The sequence below is a fragment of the Oncorhynchus kisutch genome, linkage group LG21 (assembly GCF_002021735.2).
Source record: "Oncorhynchus kisutch isolate 150728-3 linkage group LG21, Okis_V2, whole genome shotgun sequence".
Classification (NCBI taxonomy): domain Eukaryota; kingdom Metazoa; phylum Chordata; class Actinopteri; order Salmoniformes; family Salmonidae; genus Oncorhynchus; species Oncorhynchus kisutch.
The window spans coordinates 15,225,896-15,241,981 of NC_034194.2; the positions used below are offsets into that span (position 1 = coordinate 15,225,896).

Sequence of the window (16,086 nt, forward strand, 5' to 3'; positions counted from 1 at the left end):
GGATGTTATATGATTTACTGTTTTGTCTTTAGCTCATTCAGCACCAACATATTTCTCTGCCTTGGCAGCAACTAATGGGGATCCCTAATAAATACACATTTGATGATGTTGAAATGGTGCTGGAGTAGTGGGGCAGTTCCTGTTTTTTTTGTGTGACTTGCGGTAACTCAGGTTCTAAATCAATAGTTGTTTAGTAGTCCAAAAATGTCAAACATGAACTTGCTTGACCATGCTGTATTAAGTCATGTAACTGTTTGTTTGTGGGCAGGTGTTGCTCTCTGGTTTTATGATGAAACTAAGGTGTGGTTGAATTTATTCTGCCACTGTGTCATCTTATTGTGATTGGCTTAAACCCAACAGATTATGGGGACATTCTATGAAAAGGGCTAGGCTATATATTTGGGGCGGCAGGTAGCCTAGTGTTGAGAGCGTTGTGCCAGTAACCGAAAGGTTGCTAGATTGAATCCCCGAGCTGACAAGGTAAAAATCTGTCGTTTTGCCTCTGAACAAGGCAGTTGACTGTTGGGCCGTCATTGTAAATAAAAATGTGTTCTTAACTGACTTGCCTAGTAAAATAAAGGTTAAATGAAAAATAATTAAATCATGTAAGTATTACATTGTTATAACACTGTATACCACCATATAACAGCATAAAAGCATAACACACGTCAACTTGCATATGGAAAGCCAATAGTTTGTGTCATGCCAGCCAGTGTGACTTGCTATTAGGGACACCAGCTGTGTCATTATATTGTGAACACAGGATAATTGTGAGTAGTGGACTGTTGCAAAGATATGTTCCTGGTAACAAAACAAACTCATGTATGTGGATGGATGAATGGGTAGTAGAGAATCTAATCTAATCTAACTCAGGAAACTTGATGTTTCCTGTTATACTTGATGTACCTGATTTAGTGTAATTTTTCAATGTTCATGTTTTAACCCTGAATGACTCTTGTCAGTGCAATAATTCGCAATGTGTACCCACTCGTCATAGACATCAATTCAACATCTATTCCACATTGGTTCAATGTCATTTCATTGAAATGTGGAAACAACTTTGAATTAACCAGTGTGTGCACAGTGGGTTAATAAATGTGCATTGAAAGAGGTGTTCTTTGCTATTGGAGATTCATGTAACCTCTTGCTGTGTGTTCCAGCTGCTACGAGAGCTGAAACACCCCAACGTGATCGCCCTGCAGAAAGTGTTCCTGTCCCACAGTGACAGAAAGGTCTGGCTCCTTTTCGACTATGCCGAGCATGATCTCTGGGTAAGTGATTCATCATGACCGCCAGTTAGACAACCTGTCTTTGTTTGGATGCGTCATAAACCTGTTCTGTTGGTTGTTTCATCTTTGTTCTTGATGTTTTCCTGTCTGTACCATTTATGTATGTATGTATCTATGTACACTACCGTTCAAAAGTTTGGAGTCACTTAGAAATGTTCTTGATGTTATTTTAAAATGGACCAAAAAAATAGCTTTTCTTTCGGTCCATTTTAAAATAACATCAAATTGACCAGAAATACAGTGTAGACATTGTTAATGTTATAAATGACTATTGTAGCTGGAAACGGCAGATTTTTTAAAATGGAATATCTAAATAGGTCGTACCGAGGCCCATTATCAGCAACCATCACTCCTGTGTTCCAATAGCACGTTGTGTTACCTAATCCAAGTTTATCATTTTAAAAGGCTAATAGATCATTAGAAAACTATTTTGCGATTATGTTAGCACAGCTGAACACTGTTGTCCTGATTAAAGAACAATAAAACTGGCCTTCTTTAGACTAGTTGAGTATCTGGAGCATCAGTATTTGTGGATTCGATTACAGGCTCAAAATGGCCAGAAACAAAGGCTTTTATTCTGAAACTCGTCAGTCTGTGCTTGTTCTGAGAAATGAAGGCTATTCCATGCGAGAAATTGCCAAGAAACTGAAGATCTCGTACAACGATGTGTACTACTCCCTTCACAGAACAGCACAAACTGGCTCTAACCAGAATAGAAAGAGGAGTGGGAGGCCCCGGTGCACAACTGAGAAAGAGGACAAGTACATTAGTGTCTAGTTTGAGAAACAGACTCCTCACAGGTCCTCAACTGGCAGATTCATTAAATAGTTCCCTCAAAACACCAGTCTCAACGTCAACAGTGGAGAGGCGACTCCGTAATGCTGGCCTAGGCAAAGTTCCTCTGACCAGTGTCTGTGTTCTTTTGCCCATCTTAGTCTTTTCTTTTTATTGGCCAGTTTGAGATATGGCTTTTTCTTTGTAACTCTGGCTAGAAGGCCAGCATCCCAGAGTCGCCTCTTCACTGACGTTGAGACTGGTGTTTTGTGGGTACTTTTTAATGAATCTGCCAGTTGAGGACTTGTGAGGCGTCTGTTTCTCAAACTAGACACTAATGTACTTGTCCTCTTGCTCAGATGTGCACCGGGGCCTCCCACTCCTCTTTCTATGGGGCAGCAGGGTAGCCTAGTGGTTAGAGCGTTGGACTAGCAGCCGAAAGGTTGCAAGTTCAAATCCCCGAGCTGACAAGGTACAAATCTGTCATCCTGCCCCTGAACAGGCAGTTAACCCACTGTTCCTAGGCAGTCATTGAAAATAAGAATTTGTTCTTAACTGGCTTGCCTAGTTAAATAAAGGTAAAAAAAAAAATAATAATAATCAGGACAACAGTTTTCAGCTGTGCTAACAATTGCAAAAGGGTTTTCTCATGAACATAGCCTTTTAAAATGATAAACGTGTATTAGCTAACACAATGTGCCATTGGAACACATGAGTGACAGTTACTGAAAATGGGCCTCTGTACGCCTATGTAGATATTCCATTAAAAACCAGCCGTTTCCAGCTACAATAGTAATTTACAACATTAACAATGTGTACACTATATTTCTGATCAATTTGATGTTATTTTAAAGGACAAAAAAAATTGCTTTTCTTTCAAAAACAAGGACATTTCTAAGTGACCCCAAACTTTTGAACGGTAGTGTATATTGTGAAACCTAGGTGTTTTCAGTCTCTTGCTTGATACATTTCTCTACACCACTCCCTCTGATCTCCTTTCAGCACATCATCAAGTTCCACCGAGCCTCCAAGGCCAATAAGAAGCCCATGCAGCTGCCGAGAGGGATGGTCAAGTCTCTCCTATATCAGATTCTGGACGGGATCCATTACCTTCATGCCAACTGGGTGCTTCACAGGGATCTGGTGAGTAGAGCGTAGTATCAGTGTCCATTTACAGTGTTGCTACACCTGCTCACTGACACCTCATCCACGGATCAAATCAAATCAAACTTTATTTGCCACATGCACCGAATACAACAAATGTAGATTTTATCATGAAATGCTTACTTACAAGCCCTTCACCAACAGTGCAGATCAAGAAGTGTTAAGAAAATATTTACCAAGTAGACTAAAATAAAAAGTAATAATAAAAAGTAACACAATAAGAATAATGAGGCTTCCGAGTCAGTGTGCGGGGGTACAGGTTAGTTGAGGTAATTTGTACATGTAGGTGGGGGTGAAGTGAATATGCATAGATAATAAACAGAGAGTAGCAGCAATGCACAAAAGGGGGTCAGTGTAAATTGTCCGATGGCGATTTCATTAATTGTTCAGCAGTCTTATGGCTTGGGAGTAGAAGCTGTTGAGGAGCCTTTTGGTCCTCGCCGTACACGGGAAGCGGTACGGCAGTGTATAACCAGGGTGACTGGAGTCTCTGACAATTTTATGGGCTTTCCTCTGACACTGCCTATTGTATAGGTCCTGGATGGCAGGGACCTCGGCCCCAGGGATGTACTGGGCCGTTTGACTCAACCCTCTGTAGTGCTTTACGGTCAGATGCTGAGCAGTTGCCATACCAGGCGGTGATGCAACCGGTCAGGATGCTCTCGATGGTGCAGCAGTAGAACCTTTTGAGGATCTGAGGACCCATGCTAAGTCTCCTGAGGGGGGAAATGTTTTCTCATGCCCTCTTCACGACTATTTTGGTATGTTTGGACCATGATAATTAGTTTGTGATGTGGACATCAAGGAACTTGAAACTCTCGACCCGCTCCACTACAGCCCCGTCGATGTTAATGGGGGCCTGTTCGGCCCGCCTTTTCCTGTAGTTCACGATCAGCTCCTTTGTCTTGCTCATATTGAGGGAGATCAGTCTTCACTGATCTGTCCTTTTCCTATTGGTCATTGATCTGAACTGTGATACAGGCTACTTTTAACCAATAGGATGCATGCAAATAAGTCACTTGTTTGCTTGCATATCTAAGAGCAGCAATGTACTCTAGCACCCATGTGAGATTTTCTCCCCCACAGTTTTCCCACAGTGTTTTCAGTGGCATGTATTAATGGATTCCAAGGGAAGCCAAGCTTTCCCAAAAATGTGACTATGATGATTATTATTTTTTAAATCATCTTTCGTCTCTCTGTCTTTCATAATTTTCCTCCAATTCGCCAGAGGCTGAATGTATCTCACCGGTGAAAGCTTGCGAGCAAGCGAAACAGCACCCCTCTGTCTCAGTATATGTAGGCCATCTATCTGATGCAGTCCGGTCAAAAAGAGTATGACATTGTTGCCACCCGTAGCATGGAATGCAAGGGAAGCCAGCGAGCATTTTGCTTCCCTTGATAAAAAGAAATGCTAAAATCATACATGGGAAGCCAGTTTGGATTTGGCTTCACACCAATCACAAGCTAAACGTTATTTACAGAATTGTCCTCCGGTGGCTAGCTAGTTTGCTAAAATTGTCCCTTTCCTAAATTAGCCATGGATGGAGATAGGAATTTGGACATATTTAAAAAAAAAAAAAAAAAAAACTTTATTATCTGTCCTGGCCAATGATTATAATGGCGATTCTGATTTAACCATAAATTCATACATTGTGCCCCTGGTCTGAGAGGATGGAAGTTTAATACGTAGCTAGATGTAGTAGGCTAATGTTAACTAGCTGGACTGGCACATCGTTGCCCATGAAAGGAAGTTAGGCTAGCGAGCAAGCATTTTAGCCAGGTGGCCTAGGACAACAAACACTTTCAGGTTATGACAGAGTCATGAAAGAGAGGAGGATAGCATTGGAGTTTCTGGGTAAGTCCACATGTTTTTTTTCCCTTGCACGCACACAAATAAGTACCATGGACAGCCATATCATATTTTGCTTACGTTGATTGGACTAAGTTGTTTTTGGTATCTTTTAGTTGTCACTATATTAGACTAAACAGAGGTGATTAGATTATGAATTTTTCCTCTGAATTTTTGAAGTTGAAATGATGCTGGAGTAGTGGGGGCAGTTCCTGTTTTTTTGTGTGACTTGCGGTAACTCTGGTTCTAAATCAGTAGTTTAGTAGTCCAAAAATGTCAAACATTAATACAGCATGGTCAAGCAAGTTAAGTCATGTAACTGTTTGTTTGTGGGCAGGTGTTGCTCTCTGGTTTTATGATGAAACTAAGGTGTGGTTGAATTTATTGTGTCTTCTTATTGTTTCGGCCTCGGGCCTATATATCACGGAGGCAAGGGATAAAAACTAACATGTTATAGATGAAACAGGACAATTATCACAACAGGTTGTAAATGCCTTTTTTTCCCCCTGGCTTGACTTCCTCAGTGATTTTACCCATGCACCACTGCTGAGTGTTTTTTTTTGCTCTTCTGATTGGCTTAAACCCAACAGATTATGCTCCAACTTGCACTTTCTATGAAAAGGGCTAGGCTATATTACATTATAACACTGTATACCAACATATAACACCATATAACAGAAGCATAACACACACACCAACTTGCTTATGGAAAGCCAATAGTTTGTGTCATGCCAGCCAGTGTGACTTGCTATTAGGGGCACCAGCTGTGTCATTATATTGATTAAAAACTCATCATGTATGTGGATGGATGAACAGGTAATAGAGAATCTAATCTATTATAACTCATTGATGCCAGCTGTTTGACGTTCACTCCCTGCACACTAATTGAGTCAGTCAATTGATGCGACTTCCGATTCATTCCGTCACTGGAGAGGCAGAGGAAATCAGAGAGTGTATCTGCAAATCCCACAGCTACGGGAACCTTATAAGGTCTCCATCAAGTCATCCCCTCTTATGCAATCTCTCTCAGGTCTCCCAGATGGCAGCGTCGTGCGATGAAGACCAATGCTAACTCACGTTATATAAATACACAGGGCTCTATCAATCAGGGCCTCAGTCACTGGGCCTACCACATCAGCATGAGTCGAGTAATGCAGAGATGCAGTTAACAGAGCATGTATGTATTATAGGCATACTATTAATGGCCTGTAGGCCTACTGTTATGGTGTTGAAATCTGATTGATAACATTCAGAGGATAGTGGACCACGTTGTTGTTGATGGGGATTGCTAAGCAGTTTATGACATGGCAATAGTGGATTGCAATAATTTTGCTTAGAGATTCTATAGCATAAGCAGGTATTTAATGCCTGGTCAATATATGCGGTTAATGAATCATCCAGGATACAAAAGAACAGACAATGGACTTGTGTGTTTAATTTCATGCGTCTGACCTCAAACACTAATAGAGGCTTAGGGTAAGTCCTGCTGTAGCTGCCTGCCTGTTGCACAAGAAAGCCTTTATCTAAGCAGAGGCCAGGGCTTTCGTCAGTACTACACTCTTAGAAAAAAGGTGCTTTCTATAACCTAAAAGGGTTAATAATCATTTTTGTGTTCCATGTCGAACACAGAAGGTTCTACCTGGAACCCCAAAGGGTTCTACCTGGAACCCAAAAGGGTGCTCCTATGGGGACAGGTGAATAACCCTTTTGGAACCCTTTTTTCTATGAGTGTATTGTATATGGTCATTTTTCTCATTGGAGGTCCACACTCTCCCTAATCTGAGCATCAACTCTTCTTAATAACTATTTTCTTTGCCACAGGATGAATTTCTCAGTTGTCACTTTCTCTGTATTGTATTCCAAATAAGGTTGATGTATTGCAGTTTAATGTGCTTTCTCAAAGCTAGCACTTCCTGCTATTGTGGATAAAGGCCTGTGCAAATTCCACTCTCAAGCTGATGGTGTTAGGCATTGGGATATGTGAGTATCAGTTTTGCGCAATTAGTTTGTTACCCTTTTCATTGTGAACTTGTTCTGAAATATGAAAGAGTCAAGTTTGTTTTCTACTTCGCATTTTGCTACTCGTTGAAAAATGCCACATTCCAGCGCATCTGGATATGGGGTGGTTTTCTATAAATTTTTACTCCACAGTAATGTTGGGGGAGGTGTGTTAGAGTTAGGCTAGAGGGGGGAGTAGCGCAGGCAGCATTCCTATATCTACAGCCACGGGGGTAGATAGAGTAACTGCATGGCTCCCTCCTCCGCTCACTTTGCCCGTTATGCAACATGTAGCCTTGTGCTGCGCTGCACAGCTGCAGAGAAACCAGTCTACCCTACCCTTCCTCTCCAGTAAGCCAAGCAGCCCCGCCCCCTGCTCCTGCCTAAATTATGTAACCCACAATAGCCAGAGAAGTTAGATCCCTCCCCCACCATGCTGACTGTAGCTATACTCCAAACCTGAATACTGCAGTAATTCCTATTTCTGCCAGAAACAAAATGTTTGAGTTTGAAAATGCCTTAGACAGTCAATATGTACAGGCTGTAGCCATGTTACACTGAGAGTAAAGTCAGGTTTCAGCTGCAGCAAATAGATGTGCTAGGCTTCTCTCTCTCTCTCACACCTACCTGCCTATGGTGGCTCGTTTTCATGATTAATACAAGACGTGCCCTCTGGTGTAATTGAATGTTGTTCATAGCTGGAGTGATCCCTGGCTCCCCGTAGTCACGTGTCACATGTGCCACCAGGAAATGTCAAGGAACAACAGCAACCACACACGAACTGAGAACTGTCCTTTTGTCTGAATATGGACTGTGTGTGTGCCCTCCCTAGGTCTATATCCCGTGTAGAGTGGGCTGTGGCAGGCCTGCGCTGTTACAACTCATGGCGCAGTGTGTAATGGTGTTCTGATAGTACAGTAGAGTGGTTAATGCTTGTGTGTCGAGAAAATAAACAGGTCATTACTTAATTTTAACACATGTAGGAAGAGGAGGAAAAATACTAAGGACAAATACACTGAATTAATAATGGCACTGCTGTATGGTTCCCAGTGCATGTAAAGATAGTGTGCCTCTGGCACTTGCTGGTCTAAAACAGGGCTATTTTTGACTCTACATGTTTGTTTTTTTGTGAAAGACTGGCACATCCTTAGGGATTGAATTTTCAGACCCACGGAGGGCTTCGGGATATTTATTTTCCAGTCTTGACCCACTCTCATGAAACCTCCTTACATTTCTGGGAAGCTAAGCACATGTTAGAGTCCAAAACAATCCAAACTTTTGTGGAAAAACTAATCAGACAGCAATATTACCACCTCAATTCAGTGCTCAGTTGACTTTTTCATTGCCCAGTCATCCAATCTCTGTTTTTATGTGAACCTTTTGGTAATTATTACTCATGTCACGCCTTGGTCTTAGTAGTTTGTGTTTTAATTATTTGTTCAGGCCAGGGTGTGACATGGGGTTATTGTATTGTCTTATTGGGGTTTTTGTAGGCATTGGGATTGTGGTTGATTAGGGGTGTGTCTAGTATAGGCTTGGCTGCCTGAGGCGGTTCTCAATCAGAGTCAGGTGATTCTCGTTGTCTCGGATTGGGAACCGTATTTAGGTAGCCTGAGTTTCACTTTGTATTTCGTGGGTGATTGTTCCTGTCTCTGTGTAGGTTCACCAGATAGGCTGTAATTAGGTTTCACGTCCCGTTTGTTGTTTTCGTATTTGTATAGTTATTTCATGTGTCACTTTTTTCATTAAAGTCATGATTAACCACTACGCTGCATTTCGGTCCGACTCACTTTCAACAAACGAAGAACGCCGTTACAACTCACCTGTATGGAAATATGATCTCTTGAAACATAGGGTCAGTGAAAGGAATGTCTTTAGTCTGACTGTATTAGCCCACTTATTTAGAATTTGAAAGAGGAGCCGATGCCAGTCATTTGGGAGTGAAAAGAGACCCTCCTCGAGGGAGTCGTCATTGTGTTTGCAGATAGCGGTGTTTTGTTGTGTGTTTGAATAATAGAGCTCATTATTAGTGGGGTTCCTATAGCAACAGCCCGTATTTGTTGAGCAGACTGAATCCTATGAGTTTGAGATTCACACACACAGACTCAGGGGACTGACAGAAAATGGAAGGATACACGAAGGATTCATGATGAAAAAAACAGTGGGCAGGTAGCCTACTGTGTAAGTATAGTCATTGGAACAGAATTATGCACTCAATTGACGATTCGTTTTGGATGTGCTGTGTACCTTTTTACACTCAGACGACATGAATGTGCTGTATGAATAATGTATATTGAACAAAAATGTCAATGATTTTACTGAGTTACAGTTCATATAAGGAACTCAGTAATTTGAAATTAAATAAATTAGGCCCTTTTATATGGATGTCACATGACTGGGCAGGAGCGCAGCCATGGGTGGGCCTGGGAGGGCATAGGCCCACCCACTTGTGAGACTGGCCCACCCACTGGGGAGCAAGGCCCAGCCAATCAGAATGAGGTTTTCACCACAAAAGTGCTTTATTACAGACAGAAATGCTCCTCAGTTTCATCAGCTGTCCGGGTGGCTGGTCTCAGAAGATCCCGCAGGTGGAGAAGGTCCTGGGCTGACGTGGTTACATGTGGGCTGCGGTTGTGAGGCTGGACGTGCTGACAAATTCTCCAAAACAATGTTGGAGGCGGCTTATGGTAGAGCAATGGACATTCCATTCTCTGGCAACAGCTCTGGTGGACATTCCTGCAGTTAGCACACTCCCTCAACTTGAGACATCTGTGGCATTGTGTCGTGTGACAACTGCACATTTTTAGAGTGACCTTTTGTTGTCCTGAGCACAAGGTGCACCTGTGTAATGATCATGCTGTTAATCAGCTTATTGATATGCCACACCTGTCAGGTGGATGGATTATCTTGGCAACGGAGAAATGCTCACTAACAGGGATGTAAACAAATTTGTGCACATCATTTTTTAGAAATTATCTTTTTGTGCATATGGAAAATGTTTGGGATATTTTATTTCAGCTCATGAAACATGGGACCAACACTTTACATGTTGCGTTTATATTTTTGTTGAGAATATATTGACGGGTAAAGTATTAGATGAAGCAATACTATAACACGGAGGCCATTTTTCTTTGGGCATAAAGCTTTGTAGATGGTGAAAGTGAGAACATCACGGTAAACTGTTATTTGATGTATGTATGTATTCTGCAATTTGAATTGTTGGTACACAGACTGTCTGGCCTAGATTCATAAAAAAAAAAAATGTTTCCAGGTTTAAATTGGCTAGGTGGTTCTGGTGTCATGCAGTCAATCACATTGCTATACAGGGCACCATAATATCATGCATCCCCAAAGCCCCAAAACACAGACTCAGACAGAGAACATTATTATGTCGTTGGATGCAATGTCCCAAAGGCATAGGCATGCTTCACCGCCATGGTAGACCTTGATATCAACGATCAGTAGAATCATTGATGGAGCAATCTTTCACCATAATAGTTTGACCTCTTTTTTTGTGTCTTTGGCAGTATGGAGGTCAAGAGCGTAACTTACATTCCATGTGGCATGCTCTGCCTCTGTTATTTGTGTGTTACACTGGTATTGCCCAGTAATTGGAAATGCATGGCATTTTTGTCTATTATGTGTTAAACCTGTAAAGTGAATGTAACCTTATTTCTATGTTGTGTTTTCTTAGTTGGACTTGGAGCCTCTGAGGCTTCCCTGAAGGCTGAAGCACACGCAGAAGATAGTTGACTGTTTGTCTCTCTCTTCTCTAGAAACCAGCCAACATTCTGGTAATGGGGGAGGGCCCAGAACGAGGACGGGTGAAAATTGGTAAGATGGGCTAAATGTACACACTGAAGTCAGTACTCTGTAGATGATTGATGGCGCGGGCTGCTGATTCAGTGATTTTTAAAGGCTTAAACTTGTCAGTAGATTGACAGAGTATGTGTACTTATATGATTTGTATTCACATTTGAATGGGAAATTAAATGTGATCAAAACAGCTGAATGATGTGACCGTAGATCAATGAGTTTGTTGACTTGACTGAGCGCACAATGGCTGTAGTGTTTCACCTTCAGCCAGCCTCTGAGAGGGTCTCTGAACACAGGGACATGGGGGGCAGGCAGAGGGGCTTTAAAATGGCCACATGACACTGATGACACTATTGCATAACCTACTCCCCAGCGTGACACTATTCTGGGATGATGTCACAGGTCTGCTGTGCTGGATGGACTATATTTATACCCTAACCCTGAGAGTCTAGTGTTAGTGCTAAGTTGTTATTATTAGAGTCACAGGACCCCCTTGGTGACCGCAGCTCAGGGATGCTTGGGTGTCGATGACCGCGTGACATCCACCAGACCACCAAACTTCACTTCGGGTCCTGCACAGACACAGAACACTTACACTGAAGACCATAATAGGGAATTACCTTTCCTTAAGACTACAGAAACAAGAACTTCCCATGAGACTACAGACCATGACAGAGTCCAGGTTCTGTGCAGACCTGGCCCATAAGATGACTTATTGACATAAACACCAGCCACACAGTATATTTTGATTGGATTTCAATCCAAATATATAGAGATTTGATTTGATTAGCCTGCTCTTGTGAGAGAGAAGAAATTCAAGAGTGGTGGCTTTGACAAGTTATACATTGCCAACGATATGACTTGCTCAACAGAGCCAGGGATCATCCCTGATACCAAACACTACCACCTTTGCGGAAATACCAGGTATACTTGAAATACTTGTGCTGCTAGTCACTATCAAGTCTCTTCTCAAGTCTCTTCTGATGGGGCTCTCCTGGCTTAAGACATGGAGAATTAGAGTAGCCTTGAGTTGAGCTCGCCCTGTTTTTCATCGTCATTCATTCACGTTGATACTATGTTGTCTTTCCCCCACTGTATCTTATTCACCTTTTAGCTGACATGGGCTTCGCCAGACTCTTCAACTCTCCTCTCAAACCACTGGCGGACCTTGACCCCGTCGTGGTGACGTTCTGGTATAGGGCCCCTGAGCTGCTGCTAGGGGCCCGACATTACACCAAAGCAATCGGTGAGTAATTTGCCTTAACATGAGAGGTACATGGAATCTGTTTCTGAACTCTATATTAATGTGGATGCTACCACGATTACGGATCAACATGAATGATGAGTGCGTAATGATGAGCGAGCAAGTTACAGATGCACAAAGATCATGCCCCCAAATATGATATACAGTTGAAGTTGGAAGTTTACATACGATTAGGTTGGAGTCATTAAAACTCATTTTTCAGCGACTCCACAAATGTCTTGTTAACAAACTATAGTTTTGGCAAGTCGGTTAGGACATCTACTTTGTGCATGACACAAGTAATTTTTCCACCAATTGTTTACAGACCGATTATTTCACTTATAATTCACTGTATCACAATTCCAGTGGGTCAGAAGTTTACATACACTAAGTTGACTGTGCCTTTAAACAGCTTGGAAAATTCCAGTAAATGACATCATAGCTTTAGAAGCTTCTGATAGGCTAATTGACATCATTTGAGTCAATTGGAGGTGTACCTGTGGATGTATTTCAAGGCCTGCCTCTTTGCTTGACATCATGGGGAAATCAAAATAAATCAGCCAAGACCTCAGAAATAAAATGTAGACCTCCACAAGTCTGGTTCATTCTTGGGAGCAAGGTACCACGTTCATCTGTACAAGCGTGGGGTTAAAGATCGTACTTTTTGGAGAAATGTCCTCTGGTCTGATGAAACAAAAATAGAACTGTCTGGCCATAATGACCACCGTTATGTTTGGAGGAAAAAGGGGGAGGATTGCAAGCCAAAGAACACCATCCCAACCGTGAAGCACGGGGGTGGTAGCATCATGTTGTGTGGGTACTTTGCTACAGGAGGGACTGGTGTACTTCACAAAATAGATGGCATCATGAGGTGGGAAAATTATGTGGAGATATTGAAGCAACATCTCAGGACGACAGGAAGTTAAAGCTTGGTCGCAAATGGATCTTCAAAATGGACAATGAACCCAAGCATACTTCCAAAGTTGTGGAAAATGGCTTAAAGACAACAAAGTCAAGGTATTGAAGTGGCCATCAAAAAGCCCTGACTTCAATCCCATAGAAAATGTGTGGGCAGAACTGAAAAAGTGTGTGCGAGCAAGGAGGCTTACAATCCTGACTCAGTTACACCAGCTCTGTCAGGAGGAATGGGCCAAAATTCACCCAACGTATTGTGGGAAGCTTGTGGAAGGCTACCCAAAATGTTTGACCCAAGTTAAAACAATTTCAAGGCAATGCTACCAGATACACTCAATTAGTATGTAAACTTCTGACCCACTGGGAATGTGATGAAAGAAATGAAAGCTGAAGTAAATCATTCTCTCTGCTATTCTAACATTTCATATTCTTGAAATAAAGTGGTGATAAAGTGGTGATACACATACATACATACATACATACATACATACATACATACATACATACATACATACATACATACATACATACATACATACATACATACATACATGTATATACATATGTATGTATGTATGTATATACATATGTATGTATGTATGTATGTATGTATGTATGTATGTATGTATGTATGTATATATATATATATATATATATATATATATATGTATGTATGTATGTATGTGTATGTATATATATATATATACATACATACATACATACATACATACATACATACATACATACATACATACATACATACATACATACATACATACATACATACATACATACATACATACATACATACATACATACGTACATACATATGTATATACATACATACATACATATGTATGTATGTATGTATGTATGTATGTATGTATGTATGTATGTATGTATGTATGTATGTATGTATGTATGTATGTATGTATGTATGTATGTATGTATGTATGTATGTGTATCACCACTTTATCACCACTTTATTTCAAGAATATGAAATGTTAGAATAGCATATATACATATATATACATATATACATATATACAGTGCCTTGCGAAAGTATTCGGCCCCCTTGAACTTTGCGACCTTTTGCCACATTTCAGGCTTCAAACATAAAGATATAAAACTGTATTTTTTTGTGAAGAATCAACAACAAGTGGGACACAATCATGAAGTGGAACGACATTTCTTGGATATTTCAAACTTTTTTAACAAATCAAAAACTGAAAAATTGGGCGTGCAAAATTATTCAGCCCCTTTACTTTCAGTGCAGCAAACTCTCTCCAGAAGTTCAGTGAGGATCTCTGAATGATCCAATGTTGACCTAAATGACTAATGATGATAAATACAATCCACCTGTGTGTAATCAAGTCTCCGTATAAATGCACCTGCACTGTGATAGTCTCAGAGGTCCGTTAAAAGCGCAGAGAGCATCATGAAGAACAAGGAACACACCAGGCAGGTCCGAGATACTGTTGTGAAGACGTTTAAAGACGGATTTGGATACAAAAAGATTTCCCAAGCTTTAAACATCCCAAGGAGCACTGTGCAAGCGATAATATTGAAATGGAAGGAGTATCAGACCACTGCAAATCTACCAAGACCTGGCCGTCCCTCTAAACTTTCAGCTCATACAAGGAGAAGACTGATCAGAGATGCAGCCAAGAGGCCCATGATCACTCTGGATGAACTGCAGAGATCTACAGCTGAGGTGGGAGACTCTGTCCACAGGACAACAATCAGTCATATATTGCACAAATCTGGCCTTTATGGAAGAGTGGCAAGAAGAAAGCCATTTCTTAAAGATATCCATAAAAAGTGTCGTTTAAAGTTTGCCACAAGCCACCTGTGAGACACACCAAACATGTGGAAGAAGGTGCTCTGGTCAGATGAAACCAAAATTGAACTTTTTGGCAACAATGCAAAACGTTATGTTTGGCGTAAAAGCAACACAGCTCATCACCCTGAACACACCATCCCCACTGTCAAACATGGTGGTGGCAGCATCATGGTTTGGGCCTGCTTTTCTTTAGCAGGGACAGGGAAGATGGTTAACATTGATGGGAAGATGGATGGAGCCAAATACAGGACCATTCTGGAAGAAAACCTGATGGAGTCTGCAAAAGACCTGAGACTGGGACGGAGATTTGTCTTCCAACAAGACAATGATCCAAAACATAAAGCAAAATCTACAATGGAATGGTTCAAAAATAAACATATCCAGGTGTTAGAATGGCCAAGTCAAAGTCCAGACCTGAATCCAATCGAGAATCTGTGGAAAGAACTGAAAACTGCTGTTCACAAATGCTCTCCATCCAACCTCACTGAGCTCGAGCTGTTTTGCAAGGAGGAATGGGAAAAAATGTCAGTCTCTCGATGTGAAAAACTGATAGAGACATACCCCAAGCGACTTACAGCTGTAATCGCAGCAAAAGGTGGCGCTACAAAGTATTAACTTAAGGGGGCTGAATAATTTTGCACGCCCAATTTTTCAGTTTTTGATTTGTTAAAAAAGTTTGAAATATCCAATAAATGTCGTTCCACTTCATGATTGTGTCCCACTTGTTGTTGATTCTTCACAAAAAAATACAGTTTTATATCTTTATGTATGAAGCCTGAAATGTGGCAAAAGGTCGCAAAGTTCAAGGGGGCCGAATACTTTCGCAAGGCACTGTATATATATATGTATGTATGTGTAACATTTGATCTCAAATCCAAAATGCTGGAGTATAGAGCCAAATGAAATCTTTTAGCTTCACTGTCCAAATAAATACACAGAGAGTGTACATCAAAAGACATTCCAGAGAAGTTATTGTTTAACTTCATTATATTCATACCTAACACATGCTTCCTATTTTGCAACCAAAGCACAGAGATGAAATGGAAATTAATTGAAAATCGACCAGCAGACACAGACCAGTAGGACTTTGCTCTTTAGATTTTTTTTACCCAGACCGTATTTGCACTTACAGTAATGAGAGTATGTCTAGCCTTTTGGGGGCACTAAGCGATATTTGGTCTGGTCCGCCCCACCT

The 16,086-nt window shown here is 41.1% G+C and overlaps 1 protein-coding gene across 4 annotated transcripts in view; it reads left to right on the forward strand.

Moving 5' to 3' along the window:
• The window catches only part of cdk19 (cyclin dependent kinase 19), a 63,499-nt gene that overhangs the window by 31,361 nt on the left and 16,052 nt on the right, over positions 1-16,086 (forward strand). For all 4 annotated transcript variants that reach the window (XM_031800393.1, XM_031800392.1, XM_020455174.2 and 1 more), the window contains 4 exons: positions 1,161-1,271; positions 3,066-3,206; positions 10,851-10,908; positions 12,005-12,136. In XM_031800393.1, coding sequence (XP_031656253.1) covers positions 1,161-1,271; positions 3,066-3,206; positions 10,851-10,908; positions 12,005-12,136 — 442 coding nt within the window. The remainder of the gene's footprint in view (positions 1-1,160; positions 1,272-3,065; positions 3,207-10,850; positions 10,909-12,004; positions 12,137-16,086) is intronic.